Below are 17,381 nucleotides of genomic sequence, written 5' to 3' on the forward strand. Positions count from 1 at the left end.
AAACATGGCTCCCATGTCACACTGTAAGATCTCAACAGTCATAAAATCAGCCTGGGATGCTTTTCCCAAAACCATCATTAGCCAACTACAGTTGTAAGTTCCATCGTTACAAACATAGTTTGTTGATTTGTCGTTTCCCGAATCCGTCGCTCCATCGAACATTCACAAACTGCGTCGCAAACTTGAGCACTCGCAACTGCAGCTCTGGAGCTGTCATTAGAAACATAGTTCCTGGCTGTGTTCTATTCCCACTTATCGCCCTTATGCACTATTCATTTAGAACATTCTAACATACAAAGTTGTAATTATTAAAAATAAAAAAGCATTAAGGTCATCAATCTTAGGTGTAATTAGCCTACAAACTATTTTTACAGTTCATTTTTAGCAATCTTCATGTTTACAATTGTGCTCAATATGTTACGTCTCCAAAGCTTACGAAAACAAAAAGCATCAGTTAATTCTTTTAATTTATAGTAGTTTATTTATTAAGTATCTGTACCGTGTACCTGTTGGTTAGAACTTTCTGCAGTGTTTTACAACTGTCAAATTGTAAAAGTAGATTCCACCGCCCTGTTTAGAGCATTGTTATGAGCGTTTTAGGTTATAACTAAATTGGTCTGATCTGCGACAGAGAAACTATGGTTTTGTGAAACACTTGTCACTACGTCGTTCTTTTTCCAAACAATGCATCATACTATGATAGTTCAGCCATGAGTTACAGCGTTGTTTGGGAAACGCACCCCTGAATGACAATGAAGATGCACCAAACACGCAAGAAAATGCCTCCGGAGTTTGACGTCATCCACCCGTGACACTTTCACCATCTCGCGTTCTGAAATGATTCCTCACAGCACACAGTAGTGCGTCTCAAAAATAAAACCAGGAAGAAAAAAAACTGTTTTGACATTTCCCTGCAGCCATTTGTATTGTCGCATGGACTGGGTCATCAAATTCGAAGCTCCTATTGGTTCTTGGATTGACGCTTATCGCAGCTGATGTCACACTGCAGGAAAGTGTCTGAAATCACTGCCAGAACTTCATTGGAGAAAAAATCTAATCGCAACAGGCTTTAACTGGCTGTCAGTGAACATGTCAAACCAACGTTTAAAGATCATAGTTTTTAGCATAGGATTTCAGGAATGTTTTAGGATTTCACAAATTTTTCTCAGATAACAAAATTTATGGCTAAAATCTCACAGCGTGAGCGGGGCTTTACTCATCCTCCACTTCTGTTTTAGTTTCTTTCTTTCTTCTGTTAAACAATGGAAGATATCTTGAAGATTGTGTGAAAACAACAGCCAACATTTCAGTATTCTTCAGAATAGTTTGTTTTGTGTTCAATTTCATTAAGGTTTAGAACAAGAATGTCAAACTCAGTTCCGGGGGGGGCGCGGTTCTGCACAGTTTAGTTCCAACCCTAATTAAACACACCTGATCAAACTAATTGAGTCCTTCAGGCTTGTTTAAAACCTACCAGTAAGTGTGTTGGAACAGGGTTGGAACTAAACTGTGGAGGGCTGTGTCAATAGGCAATGTAAAGTCAATGGGGACCCCTTTGGGACGTCCTAGCACCCCAGGGGTACAACTTATACCCCCTTTTGTGGTATGTTCTCATACAGGCAGCAAGCCCCTACAGATATTGCGAATCCCATATTTCTACGAATTTCACACTTGCCGCTATAACGCGTTAAAGGTCGGCCCATTTCGCAACGCGTTTAGTGCTCTTCTAGAAAAATGAATGGGAGTCAATGGGGCCAATGTTAGTCAATGGGAGAACTTTGGGACGTCCTAGAGCCCCAGGGGTGCAACTTATACCCCCTTGCGGGTTATGTTCTCACTTAGGCTGCAACCCCCTACAGATGCTGTGAATCCCATATTTCTATGAAATTCACACTCGGCGCTGTGATTCGTCAAAATTCGGCTCAATGTTAAGTCTATGGGATTTTGGGGGGGGGGGGGGGGGGGGGGTTTTGGGCAAACCCCATTAATAAGAAGCCATGCACAATTGTAAGAATGGACTTTGCCTAAGGCAAACCCCATTAATAATAATAATAATGCTTAAAAAATAGGGATTTAGCACTTCGTACTTGAACCGCTAAATAATAATTCAGCATGATACTCAAGTTAAATTGGTGAGCCACAAGCAAATAAAGTAAAAACCTTAACATTAAAAGTTCTAAATTAAACTGATTTATTTTTTAATAACATTTACATTCAAAACATTCAAAAACAAAATGTTAGAAATTATAATATGGTAAAAAAATAAAACACAAATAAATAAAAATAATGTATATAAAACTGCTGGATTTTCAGAGTGAATGTCTGTTCTCACTTGCAGACGTCTCTGTAGGTCTGAATGGCGGTGTCCATGTAGTGAGCGGGGTACGGTCTCGGCGCTCCGCTCTGTAGAAAAGCAGCAACAGCCGCCATCTCCTGTAAATACACACAAGCACATACCTGACAGTCAGCCTGAGGAGACTTCAGCGCTCTCTTCAACCACAGAAACACTGCTAGTGTCCCTCACCAGCGCTCCAGCTGCATACAACATTGCCTGGTCTGACAGAAAATCCTTCTTGGCAGTGTGATAGCAGTTGTAGGCCAGTTCATAATGCTGGACCAGGAAGCAGAGGTCAGCCATCTTCCTGATCTGAAGCTCCGGCGCCTCAGAGGGATATCTAAGAGCACACAGCTCAGGATCAGATCACAAACCACAAAAACACGGTGTATTATAGATCAGCAACACAGACTTATGAACAACAATATTTGTTGTGACACTATATCAGTTCAAATTTAATTTACAGAGGGTACGGAAAGTATTTAGACCCACTTGAAAATTTCCCTATTTTTTATATTGCAGCCATTTGCTAAAATCTTTTTTAAGTTCTTTTGTTTTCCAAAATGTACAAACAGCGCCCCATATTGACAGAAAAACAGAATTGTTGACATTTTTGCAGATTTATTAAAAAAAAAATATATATATATATTCTGCTGCACCGGTGAAAAATACGAAGCGTAATTTTTATTCAGTTCAAACATTCGCTTTCAAAAAATTCAGTGGATCAAATTCGGCTCTTAAAATTTGACATTACATCCGGGAACTGCTGGAAAAGCAATAGACTGCAGATTGACAATCTCTAGCTGCTTTTTCACTAGCAGTTAAACCAATTTAAGATGTTTAAACCAGTAAATAAGTGTGGAAAAAACTAATAACAGCACAAAAGTAGCATTTAATATTGTCCATGTCAAACAGCTGAATTTGATCCACTGAATTATAAATCAGTGATTTTTGAACTGAAAAACAGTAAATTGGAAATTGTCTATATATGAAATCTGGAAATTGAATAAGAATTCATTCATTTACCGATCTCTGGGAAACATCCACACACACATTCACACACACACTCATACACTACGGACAATTTAGCCTACCCAATTCACCTGCAGCACGTCTTTGGACTGTGGGAGAAACCGGAGCACCCGGAGGAAACTCATGCGAAGGCAGGGAGAACATGCAAACTCCACACAGAAACGCCAACTGAGCCGAGGTTCGAACCAGTGACCCAGCGACCTTCTTGCTGTGAGGCGACAGCACTACCTACTGCGCCACTGCCTCGCCAGTGAATAAGATTTATTGAATATTTAAATATGAAAACGTGTTTGAAATATTTTTAGTTGAGATACTCACAGCTTAAATAAACAGCCGTGTTCAATTTCAGGACCTAAAATTTCAAACCCTGTAAATCCAAGTCATGAAAATGCAAGCAGTTGTTAATTCAATGTATTATTATTTTCAGTTTGTGCTATTCGATAAGATTTTTATTTCAATACTTTTGGCATTGATTTTGTTCCATATCTACTGTCTTCCTAGTGATGAAAAGTAGGCAAAATCTAATATGTAGTGTGGGCAAAAGAAAACGTGCTCATCAGATGCTGGATTCGAACCGGGTTTATGATCGATCGCATCAAAACATGTTGCCATGCGCTTTACAAGTCACTCACGCTGCAGTCAATTGAACTCTTTAGTTTAGATGTCTTTGTCAATCGAACCGTGATGGGCGGGAAACACTCGACTAGCTTATTCCAGCGAGGTGTGCTATTTACACTTAGCCTAAATAGACACTCCAAAATCTGCAATGCTGCCAAGTACAGGGATATCCTGAATGAAAAAACTTCTCTGGCATGTACAGGACCTCAGACTGAGCAGAAGGTTTACCTTCCAACAGGACAATGACCACAAGCACACAGCTAAAATAACAGTGGCTTTACAACAACTCCGTAACTGTTCTTGAATGGAAAACGCCAAAGCACTGACTAAATCCAATTGAGCATTTCTAAAGAGACCTAAAAATGGCTGTCCATCCACGTTCACCATCCAACCTGACAGAACTGAAGAGGATCTGCATAAAGGAATGCCAGAGGATCCCCAAATTCAGGTGTGAAAAACGTGTTGCATCTTTCCCAAAAAGACTCATGGGTGTATTAGATTAAAAAGGCTGCTTCTAATAAATACTGAGGTTCTGAATACTTAGGACCATGTGATATTCCAGTTTTTCAATATAGCAAAGAGTGAACATTTTAAGGGGGTCTGAATACGTTCTGTACCTACTGTATATGCATCAACGAGAGACAAAAACAAAATAACAATATCTTTCCTATTTTAATTAGATTTTTTTTAAACCAAAACAGAGTGTTGGGAGTACACAAGTAATAAAATGTATTATATAAACCTCTATGTTAGAGTAAAATTAAATATTTTAACTCTTCCTAACAGGAAAAAACAATATAGAATGCATGATTATATGGTGTCATGGCTTTGCAATCAAATAATTATGTTATATTGGAAGTCAATATGGGAAAAAAAAGCCACAAAAATAACGAAAGGATGGTAAATTTGAGTGTATTGTTGGATTTCTGACAATTTTCAAAAGCTTTTTCCCAAAATATGTGTCAAAATAAGAGTTGACACCAAAAATCGCTCCTATTGCTGATATACCCAGTATGTTGTGGCCAAAGTAAGCCTCAAAATCACCCGAGAGTGAATGAAAACATCCCCAAAAGCACACAAGGGTTAATCCTGCGTTCACACCAGACGTGGCACACGCGTCAAGCACGACTGATTTACATGTAAAGTCAATGCAAACGCGCGAATAGACATCCTGTGGCTCGATATGCGCGAATGGCGCGGCGCGAATGACGAGAATTGCGCGGTGCGCATGGCGCGAATTGACCGTTTTGGGCGTTTGATGCGCTTAATGCGCGTTTCACGCGAACCACTCGCGTTCGAAAATCTGAACTTCATCGGATATTCGCGCCACGTTAACCAATCAGGAGCTTGCTCTTGTGGGGGCGTGATTGTGACGTATCGCCTGTTGTCGGTGTCTCAGGGGAAATCCCCCAGCAGACACCGACAAGAAGTTCATCAAACTGGGCTGGGCTCAGTCAGAACCACCGCTGAAAACCTCCATCAGCCAGGTTCAGTTTCTGGAGGAGTCTATGAGCTTAAAGAGCTGAATGCACCTCTGAAAGGATCTAGTGGACTCAAACACAGCTATAAACGTATTGACGCTGTTTATCATCCTTCATAAAGCACATAAACACTGTTATTTACTTCATAAAATCCATGTTAGCCCTTTAGCTATGAAGCTAGAGTCACGGGGCAGACAGAAGCCCTGCCCATCACGCGAATCCGCGTCTGTTGTGAAGTGAATTTGGCACGCGAAGCGGGGTTTGACGCGCGAATGAAGCGGGGTTTGACGTGCGAATGAAGCGAGTAACCTCAAATGTTTATGCGACTATTTACGCGAGAATAGCGCGATTTATCCACGCGTTCCGCGTCTGGTGTGAACACAGCATAATACCACTTTCAAAAGATACAGAACTTGATTTGTCTCTCAGTAAATCACATAATAACTTCAATAAATACCAGCAATATGATCATATAGTTAAGTCAATATCACAGATCCCTACAAAGCACTTCTAGATCTAGAGGCAGATTCTAGATTGCTGGTTTTTATCGTTACTACTGAATGAGGAGTAATTCATATAGTGTCGAGAATTTGAACTGGTTTATCACAAGTGATAAGAGATCGCTCATCCTTATTGTGTCTTCAAAGTGACTTACAGCAGGCCTGCAGTGTTCTTCAGCTCAGCGATGCTCTTCTCTGGAACCTTCCCACCACCAAACAGCTTCTTAGTGGCGGAGAAGAGAGATCGGCTCAGTCCTTTTCTGGAGACAAGCTAGAAAGACAGATTGAAGAAAACAAAAGCCCAAAAAGATCAAAAGATGATTCTGGAAATGAATATAAAAATGGAAAAAACTATATGTGTTACTGTGAAAAATGCAGGAAATAAATATTAATGGATTTGACCTTTTGAAGCCAATAAGGTAAGTTTTTTTAAGTTTGATAATAATGTGTGAATGGAGGTAAGATGTGCATAAAACAGAACAAAAGCTGAATGAAGTAAACAAGGGCATAGACTACTGTAATCAATTATGAACTTTCTCAGTGAGGTACAAAAATAAAACTACACACAATATACAAGTTTATGCAAGTTTTCGACTCTACGAAGGCAAAAATACCAAATATTTTTCCAGAAATATTTTTTTAAAAAGTAATAAAAAAGTTAATAAACTTGTTTAAAGGCAGCTTTTAAAACATACAAACTGGCAATATTAAAGTGGTTTAAAACATCTCTTCTTTAAATTCTATTGGTAACATTGTTTTAATGAAAATTGAAAGCCTGCTTTAATTATTGCAACCTATACTATATATATATATATATATATATATATATATATATATATATATATATATATATATATATATATATATATATATATATATGTATATATATATATATATATATATATATATATATATATRTRTATATATATATATATATATATATATATATATATATATATATATATATATATATATATATATATACACTATATACTATGTACTATATATACAATATTTCAAATTGCATTATGGGACTTTGATCTTTGCAATTGACTTTGTAAAAAAAAAATTAAAAAATCTTTAAAAAAAATTTAAAAAAAATTTGCAAATCAACCCAAGGTCACTTCATGTTAAAAGTACCTTCAATGGCAGTAAAAATAAAAAGCATTCCAGTTTCCTTAATTAGCGGACTAACTGTATTTAACCCTATTGTTAGACCAGATCTGTGATTTTTAGAATATTACATTTTTAAATTTTCACCCACTCTTTTATTTCTTTTCTTAATTTACCTATTGATTAATTTATTTGATTTACATTTTATTAGATGTAGAGCTACGCATCGATGAATTTGCTCTTCAGTGTTTGAACTCTCAGTAATGATTAAATCACACTGAACTGAGCTAAACTGAACTGAACTGAACTTAAACACTAAAACCTGAACCACACTGTTCCAGTTACTATGACCATTTATGTGAAGCTGCTTTGACACAATCTACATTGTAAAAGCGCTATACAAATAAAGCTGAATTGAATTGAATTGAATATTATTATTATTATTATTATTATTAGTAGTAGTAGTAGTAGTAGTAGTAGTAGTAGTAGTAGTAGTAGTAGTATTAGTATTAATAATAATAATAATAATAATAATAATAATAATAATAATGAGTTATTAAATCTGTTATGTTTGGAAATGTATTGAAAAAATCTGCTCTGTTTTTTTCTGAAATTGGAGAAAAAAAAATAAACAGGGGGTCTAATAACTGTATACCAGATTTCTGCCAATGTGACTCATGTAAACAGACAGATTTAGTACATTTTAACGACATCATTTTATTCTCAAGTGAAAACTCTATTGGTCTCAGCTATTTAAAAAATAAAATAAAGTGCTGATTATAAAAATGTGGCCTGAAAAAAAAAGTTCAGTTTAATCAGAAGACTTTTTTGTTTTCTTTAATCCATGTTTACTGTGTGTTTGTGCATGTGTGTTTACAAACCTATTCAATTCATTCATTCAATTTCCATATGCTGTTCAAGACATTATCACAGACATTACATTGATAACATTCCCTACACAATATTAATTACCATAAACCTTTCAGTTTATGTGCCTAATTAATAAAAACTGAAGCAGCAAATCAGAATATTGAGAATGATTTATGAAGAATCCTGTGACACTGAAGACAACTTGAAAAATTCTAATTTACTGCCCTGTTTATCAAATACTGTAAAAGTATCTTTGCCAATGAGAAGAGACATATTTCACATAATCGCACAAACCAAAAATACAACTCTAAACATACATGACTGTCTGAAAAGAGAAAGTCAATATATGCAGACACCTAGGATGAATCCCCTGTAGAGTGCCGATTGTGTACCTGGTCGTTGAGCTGGCGAATGTTCTTCTCAATGTGCGGCAGTAATCCCCTGAAGGTGAACTCCTGGATGAACTGCCGGATGTGGTCGTGATCATTGAGGGTCAGGCATGTTCCTCTGGGAGTCGGGCTGCTGTTAGAGCTCACACTGGCTTGCTTCAGAGCTTTCGTCATATTTGCACTGTTTACAGCCTGACTCTCATCGATGAGAGCGTCGGACGGTGAGTCAAGCTGAAGAGGATGAGTGTCTGAAACACCGTCTGCAAACATGAGGAATGATGTTGATCAGATGTTTCTCCTCATCAATATGAGCTTTAAAACAAAACCCCTGATAATGTGGAACTGGACTTACCTCTAACTGCAGGATCTAGACCGTCTTCCTCTGCGCTGATGTTGTTTTCAGTTGCATTATTCACTGCAGATTCTTCATACAGCTCCTATGAAACAGCGCCGGAGTTGAAAAATGTTTGAAAATCAGTTTTTCCTGAAATCTATCATAACAATTCCACTGGTAATTCAGATTTGAAAAGAGAAAACATTGTTTTAATGATTGCAACCTTGATCTCTGCTTAAAGGGCCATGAAACCCCCTTGTTTCAGCAGTGTGTTTTCACACCTCTACTTTGGAAAAAGTCAGAAAAGTGGGCGTGTCCAGCTCTGTTTAGAGGGGAGTGTCGAATGAACTAAGGTGGGATGGTGTGGGAGTGTCTATTTGAGCACGCGCGAGTTTCAGAGTCAAAACACACAGACACACACACACACACACGTACACACACACACACACACACAAACACAAACACACATACGGGAGAAAGTGACTGTGTTTACATGGACATCTGTAGTCGAATTATTTGCCAAATTAATAAATGGTGGACTTCACTGCAGTTTGGCTCTTTCAATTAGGGAATTCATTCATGTTCCTCGCGACAAACGATATATTTGATTCGAGGAACTGCTCTAAGCGTGTATTTTTCATGGAATGTTTGATACCGCACGGCGAATGAAAGAAAAAAACCCTCAGCATTTCCCGGAAACTTAGATGCACACAGCAGGTAGTGTCAGAAAGCCAGTCACAAAATGCGGCGAAAATCCTACACGAGGTTAAAGTTTGGTTGTGGTGCTCACATGTTTACACTCGGTGCAATAGTTAACTTAGTTCGATACGAATAAACAAAGAGCACTGGTCGCTCACTTACCAAATCTGTAGAGACTGGACAATCACCAGCAACTAGAGCCGCGTCTTTATATAGAGGAGACTACAAGCGAATCCGGATCTCAGCGTTTGCTGATGAAAATAGCTCTTAGGTAAACAATAATCCTCCTTAGACACGCAAGTTATTGTTGTCGAGCGTCGCGTACACTGTTAATCCACACGTGACTCCAGCTGCGCTCTCACAGAGAGAAAATGAAAACAAAACTTAACTGCACCAAACTATAAAAGCAACACTTCACGCTTGTTTTGCCAACACAACGTGGCGTCTCTGTCGTCTAAACACTGTGACAGTAATGAATATTAATGAAGTTGCACAATAGAGCGCGCTGATTGGTTTGAACCAAGCCTTACTCATGCATTAATGCATCACACTGTAAGACGTAATAAGACTCACTCTGGCACAGACGTCCAGTCTGCACGCTGGAATACACGATATTATGTCATGGCCGTGACGCAGCTTCAAAAATTCGTTTCAAACCGGAAGTACGAATTTGCTTGAAATAACGCAAAAACAACCAATTTACACTTTTTAGTGAAATATAGGTGTCCTAATAGTGTTTTTAGCAGTGTGGGACACATATACGACTGTCAACAGCTCAAAAAATGTATTTTGGTGTTTCGTGACTCTTTAAAAGTGCAGTAGGTGATTGTCTTTAGAAACATTTTTGTTGTGCTGGTTAAAAGTCTCTTCACATTCCAATAGTACTGATTAAAGTAAATGATCTAAATGTATTTGTATGTATTTTTATAATCTGGGTAAGTCATAAGACTAAAAAAAAAGTGCTCATCCAATTCAATATTGTCAGGCCGACATCTCCCATAATTCTGATAAGTAGCCCAAAATGTCTGTCAGCAAATGCAGATTTTAGCTACTGAGCAGTGTTTGTATGCAGCTCTGCCGTTTGTGTATACACGTTAGGGGTGTCAAAATTAATTGTACACCGCGATGCAGACGCGGACAATAAGGTATCGGCTCAGTAATAATCATAACAGTTATTATGTACTGACGTCATTTATCTCCTATGCGCTCTTTCGCGAGGGAGGCGAGCGCGAGTATTTACAACACTCAGGCAACTCAGTGCCGGCCCATGGCACAGGCACCATAGGCATATGCTAAGGGCGCTGTACATCCAGGGGGGCACCAGAAATGAGCGCGGTTCAGTTGGTTTTGTTTTCGATTTTCCTGACACACATTCAGTTATAGCGGCAATAACTCAAAAACCTCTTACCCTAACAAGATCTAAAGTGTGTTTTCTACAAAAAGACAAAGCTGGTTATGTTTTTCAGCTGTCTTTCTTTTTTGTTCGCTCGACATTACAAGCACTGCTCCGTTTAAGCCCTCGCAATATGTGTTTAGCCGGGAGAGCTCATGCGGAGATGGGCTCTCAGTAAGGGACCGTCGGAAAAGTGCTTCTTTTTCCGTTTTTTTTTTTTTCGTTTTTCTGCTCCGCTCAGCGCAAGCTCTCCCTATTGCGACGGCTTAAGTGTGTGTGTGTGTGTGATTGTTTGTTTGTTTGTTTGTTTGTTTGGTGCTGTCTATGTTTGTGTATGTGTTTGAATGAGAGACAGTGTGGCGCTGTGTGTCTGTGTTTATACAGACAGCTTGTTATAGCCTCCCCCCTAAAATATAACACTGTATATAGAAAGCATCGTCAATGCACCGTGATGCACCGAAATATCGAATTGAACTGAATCGAAGGCATGATAATCGTAACCGAACTGAACAGTGAGACCAGTATAGGTTCACACATCAAATACACGTACTGCGCGCTAATGAGAGAAAGAGAAAGCGAGAGCAAGAGCGATAAGAACATGCTAAATCGAAACTTTTTTAAAATCCTGAATCAATAATGGAGTTACTTTTGCATGCTGGAGGACGGACGACACCATGGCTGAAGCAATTCTCTTCGACAGGCAATGCTTTGTTTAAAACTATTTTTGTCACGCACAGCAGATGTAGATTGGGTTGTTATGAATGGGTTATATGCACTGAAGTGTTGTCAGCCACTGAAATCTCACGGTGAAAGATTGATCTGACTATTTCCCAAGGGCCTCTTACAGCATCGATAATGTAGATTTTACTTAGTTTAACAACAGAACATCAGTAAATGGCGCTATTCAGCCTAGCCTGCTTTACTGAGCTGAAGAGGGTTTTATATTCACATTGGGCCATTTCTGAACAATGACAGCCTGTGATGCGCTCCCTATATTTGTTTACCGCTACTCTGAATATTTCGCTCTGAAATAGCATGCAAGTATGGCTGAGAAATGAGTGTAATTCCTGCACGCCGTCAGCCAAGCTTTAGCTCAACACATGAGAGAGCGCTGTCATCTTTAAGGATCTTTAATTCATGTTTTCAGGAGGCGTGGCTTTGGACGGCAGGGGAGGGACAGTGTTTCAGATTTATGCTTTCAGACTAGCATTATGGCAGATCACCTAAAGCACCTTTAACTCACCAAGTTCAATAAAGTGACTTTATCATATTAAAATAATAGTAATAATAATGCTCCCACCAGTCCAACAAGGACACAATAACTGAAGCATATATGCATGCTGCAATGATGGCCCATTTTCCTCAGATCAACCTCAATAAAATAATAATAAATAATATAATAATTATAAAGTGATGTTCGGCAAACTCTGTATATAATCGCAGACTTAGCATCAAGCATAATTCACGTTTATACACCTTAGCTACCGGTCCACCTCTCTCCCTGGACTTGCAGTCTGTGCCCCAGAGGGCCCCCTTGCCCTTCACCTAGGGGTCTCTGACCCCAGCAAGCTACCCAGGTGCCCACCTCTCACCCTGGACTTGTGCACACTGGAAATGTGGTGCAAAAAATGTAAAGGTTCCATGAAATCAAAAAGTTTTTAAGATGTTACTGTGGCGAGGGGGCGTGGCCGAGAGCTGTGGCAATGGAATGAGGCCGCCACGTAAGTGGATGCACCTGTGGTGCGCACCGGCCTCGAATCCCACGGAAGGAGCTCTGGACTATAGGAGGAGGAACGATGGCAGAGGAAGCCGAGAGAGGATCGGGCCCGGACATATTGTTTTACTTTTGCTTTCCGTTTGTTTTGGTTTAGACAGCAGTCTCCATGTGGAGCTGTTGTTCATGTTATAAATAAATATTTTAAAACTGCATCGCTTCTCTGCCTCCTTCTTCCCGGCGGCCAAAGGGCCGTGAACTTCATTACAGTTACCATCAGTATTATTCGTTTTATGATGTAAACAAGCTAGTGTGCTCCAAAACAGTGACAAAATTTGCCTGTAGAGGATATACAAATGAATATAAACATGTACAGCTTGTAGTTTGTCACCTCCGCCCAAATGGATTAATGGTTTTATTCACGTCACTACAGTTTCTCATCATATCATAGCCAATCAAATGCTCTCTAGTATCTGACATGCCCCGCTCTCTTCTTGCTTTTCATTTGATGCTTGAGCTCAACCACTCTCACTGGCAGCGCTGTGGTACATCAAAACACTATTGGTTGTATTTTAAAAAGGGGAGGAGCTACTCTATGTCCCACCCTCTCATCGTGTTTCAGTTGAGATTACAACAAACATCGAATAAAACTGCGTATTCAAAGCGCTTTACTGGACCTTTAAGAATGAGCAATGTTTCTGAGGGTATGCAAGTGTAAATATATAAATCGACTATTGGTCACAATTAAAGGAACATGTAAACAGGCAGTCAAAAACAACCTTAGTTTCTTTGAATTGCTGGTTCTTGTCCAGAATAAGCAGACTTTACAATGACAACAACACTCACAGGGTTGTGTATGCTGGTCTTGTGCAAGTACTGACTCCAGGGGTCCGGCATCTGCTCGTCCGCACCAGTGCTGCCGCTGCGGGAGTTTATCTTGAGCAGGTAACAGCCCTGAGTGCCATACCGCTGCTTCATATCCTCATACACAGAGTCCGCCCTAAGACACACACACACATTAACAGCTAATCTAATCCATCATAAATATACAACGGCCACTTCTTTAGGTACACCTTACTAGTTTTGGGTTTGGATCATTTTGAACTTCATATGCCACAGAATGAAAATACCTTGGCATGCTTGAACAGAGAGTACACAGAAATAACACATCGTGAGCCTCAAAAACCATTGTTTTCTTTATTACATGTTAATCCAACGTATGTAAAATCCCAAAGAAAATCAGAACAAAACACAGACTTTGTTGATTCACTTGGGTTCATTATTGTTTATGCATGCATTAGGCAGATTTTGATTGACCACGTTTCCTAATGTAAACTGTTTTACTTGAATTTTTTCTAAGCCTATTGACCTTATTCTAAAATGCAGAAGTGCGCCTGTTTTCGCGATTGTCTTAGAACTTCCGATTCAGTCGCCTATGGGAGAAATGACTAGGAATAATAAACGGCAGAAAACGATCAAACTACTTGCTCTACAAACAAATGTTTGCATGACTATACAGACCAAGTAGAATAATATAATTAGAAAACATCAAATTGCAACATCAAGCAGCGTAACGAGCAGTTTTTAACGTCAAAAAATGAATGGAAGTGAATGTGACCGGAAGTCGCGATACAAAAAGATTCAATTGGCAGCGCCCGCTCGTCGGCGGAGAATAAGGTGAATATTAAACATAGTATGTCTCTTCATACTATGGCCTTTTAATTTTAAAACGAGAGAGGCATGGACTCTAAAGAGAAGACATTTTGTGAAGCAAGCAGCCATGAATGACCAAAGAGTCAGGCAAAATGCAGGATATACGGATTAAAAATGTTTTCAGTGCCACTCAGAAGCCTGTTTAATGCTATATTTTGTTAGTTTAATGCACAGGTGTCAAATGAATATTTCAAAGGGCCACAGCTCTGCAGTTTAGTTGCTTCAACATACGCCGCAGTCTTTGTAGCTCTTTTCTCCCCATTGACTTTGATTCATACTCACGCAAAAGCGGCACACCAGAAACGCAAGCTTGTGCGGCAAGTTTCGTAGTGTGCGTTGCACTGTTCAAACTTGGTGAAATCTGACCTGCAAAACTGCATTACATGTCTGTGAGACTAATCGAAGATCAAAACATGACCTCTCCGAACATTAATTTTAAATATGGAGCAATAGCTCGCTTTTTTTAATCGTCTTGTTTAAAGAGCCCCTATTACAGGTTTTTGAAAGTGACCTTCCATGCAGTGTTTAACACAGCTCGAAGTGAAGTGAAATATCCAGCTAAGGCTTAAATCTGAAACTATTCATCAATAAAAGATTCGACTAATAGGGGTTCGAATGAATCGCCAATGTACAGAGTTGTTAGCCGTGTCTGCGTGACATTAATAAAAAACTCAAGCTCCGCCTATTTGTTGTGAGCACAAACCCAGGAAAATTGAAACCCCCCCGGCCCCGCCCATAAACACATTAGAAAGAGGAGGAAGACACTGTAGCAGATCCCGGATGGATCATGTCCTGAAGACGCTGTGCTCTGAAGTGTGAGGGAAAGCTAGTGTTACTTTCCCAAAGATGAGGCTACGAAGAGTCCGTGTTTGAAGTTTATTTTTGCAAAAATTACCTCAGCATTATAGCCCCAGCCTTGTGCTGGGTTCCCATCATTTTTCTGATGAGTGCTTCAACAATCTACACTCTTACAATGGGGAATCCATCGGCTATTTGTAGGAAAGATCAGAAAAGACTTTGTCAGAGCTTGAGAGGAACTTTACAGTACACAGTTCATGGATCAGTTTCTTCTCCATGTCACAAGTGTGATTAAAATGGTTGCCTCCTTATATTTTCTTTAGCTTGCAAATTATATATTTAATTGTGTTTTGTCACTTGTAACCGCTTGTACTGATTCTGGTTAACTCTATCACATCTAAAGGCACGTTGAAAATGCGACGCATACTGCTTTGTTTATGTATTTAAATGTGTTGGTGAGCTCGCGATCCACTGCCTTTATCGTTGCTAGGGCCACCGTCAGCTGTTCCTACACTTGTGCGGCCATCAAGTTTTAAAATGGTTTACCTTTTGCCGCTGTGTAGATTAATACTGAATGTGTGTCACTGTTTTCACTTGTGGTTAAGAATAGAACAATATGCTGGTGTTAAACTGCATTGCTTTAATGCACTCCTGCATTGGGCTCACACATACAATGTGCACTCTGACTACTTGTTGATAAGCCGTGCTGGGCATGTCTTTCTGTCTTGCGCTGAATATAGTCGACCAATCACAACAGACATCAGACCGACATCAGGGTCATCAGACTGGTCAGCGCAGATTAGCTTTGCGCAAAGGAGGGGTTTTGGAACAAAAAAATTGCTGAACGAATCATATAGGAGTTGTTGGGATAGTTAAGTAAAAATAAATGCATATTATTAAAAAATGAAAGTGTTTTTTGACCTTGCATGCATGTCAGACTGTTGTTGGAGACCCCCAAAACCAAAATATGACCCTTTTTATGCATTATAGGGGCTCTTTAATTCCATACCTTTTCACAGCGCCATACAACAGGATTTCGCAAGCTCAAATTCTAGTGACAGCAGCATCGCTTGTAGGATTTAAACAAGCCTGAAGGGCTCAATAAGTTTGATCCGGTGTGTTTAATATGGGTTGAAACTAAACTGTGCAGAGTTGCAGCCCTCCAGGAACGGGATTTGACACCTGTGATTTAAAGTGTATATTGTGAAATTTGCCACACGTTTGTAATAAAGCAACAAACACACGTTGACAAAATGCATCATTAAACAACTTGTCCACGTCTACACACCTAAATGCACAGACTTGGCGCAATGTGATTGGCTGATTAGACATTTGTGTTAACATGAAGATATACTGGTGTATCTAGTAAAGTGGCCTATAACGCTTTTCCCCACAGTCAGGTTATCTTCTATTCATCAGACCTTGAGGCTGCACATAAATATTGTGATTGGCAACCAACCTACAATTCTCAAAGGAGGAAGCGAACGGGAAAGCACACGTCCGTCACTTAGTTGATGTCAGAAATTAATATTAATAATAATTAAAAACGAATTGTAAATGCAGCATGTGTTGCTTTCAAGCTTTGTGTCATTTTTATTCCACTCGTCATTCTTTTGATTTCTAATTAAATATGTTCAATTACACCAGAAACGCAGAAATGTTTTCTCCTGACATCACTTTCCTTTGAATCCCTCAGGCAGGGTTGGATACACGTTTCCAGTGTTAATCAACTCGGTTCGTTTAGTTGCAGAATCAGAAGCAGCAGTGGGAATATCAGAGGCTTTCAACTGCATATGGATTAAAAAGTATGTACGGCTGACTCGAGGGTGGGATTTTGCTCACAGAATATTATAAGCAGAAAAGTTTAGCACGGGCCAGCTAGAATCCTGCAGCAATTGAATTAATAAATGTTTCAATTATGATTATGACAATGAATCATAAATAAACACACACTTATATACAGCGAGATCAATAATTATGCACATAAACAAACCTATTAATGCTACTTATTTTGTTTCCTTTCACCTCTAGCTTGAATAATTGAAGTGAAATTCAACTGGGCACTTGAAAAATTCAGAAACCGCCTATAGGAAGAAAAATGCAATTATCTGAATGTGAATGCATTTAAATGCACTTAGGTAACACTAATACAGAAGTACAAAATGTGCTAATGTTTGTGTTCCTGCTCCTCCAACTTTCAGAGCATTCTATGAGCCAAATGTGTTGAGACGATCTGCGTTTGGGAATTAAACAAAGCTGCAAACATCAGTAAACTATCCAAACTGAGCAAACCGTAGCTAATCCTGCTGCATAACTCATTTTAATGATTAGCATCGTGCGTGGCATGTCCAAGAACAACTAAATGGTTGATGCAGTCAAAAATCCCTCACAT

General features: G+C 39.1%; 1 protein-coding gene across 4 annotated transcripts in view; it reads right to left on the reverse strand.

Annotated features, from left to right (window-relative positions):
• The window catches only part of trappc8 (trafficking protein particle complex subunit 8), a 164,717-nt gene that overhangs the window by 108,718 nt on the left and 38,618 nt on the right, over nt 1-17,381 (reverse strand). For all 4 annotated transcript variants that reach the window (XM_017352638.4, XM_017352637.4, XM_017352636.4 and 1 more), the window contains 6 exons: nt 13,325-13,478; nt 8,691-8,775; nt 8,342-8,598; nt 6,122-6,237; nt 2,525-2,675; nt 2,333-2,433 (listed from right to left, as the gene is read on the reverse strand). In XM_017352638.4, coding sequence (XP_017208127.2) covers nt 2,333-2,433; nt 2,525-2,675; nt 6,122-6,237; nt 8,342-8,598; nt 8,691-8,775; nt 13,325-13,478 — 864 coding nt within the window. The remainder of the gene's footprint in view (nt 1-2,332; nt 2,434-2,524; nt 2,676-6,121; nt 6,238-8,341; nt 8,599-8,690; nt 8,776-13,324; nt 13,479-17,381) is intronic.

The sequence above is a fragment of the Danio rerio genome, chromosome 20 (genome assembly GCF_049306965.1).
Source record: "Danio rerio strain Tuebingen ecotype United States chromosome 20, GRCz12tu, whole genome shotgun sequence".
Lineage (NCBI taxonomy): Eukaryota > Metazoa > Chordata > Actinopteri > Cypriniformes > Danionidae > Danio > Danio rerio.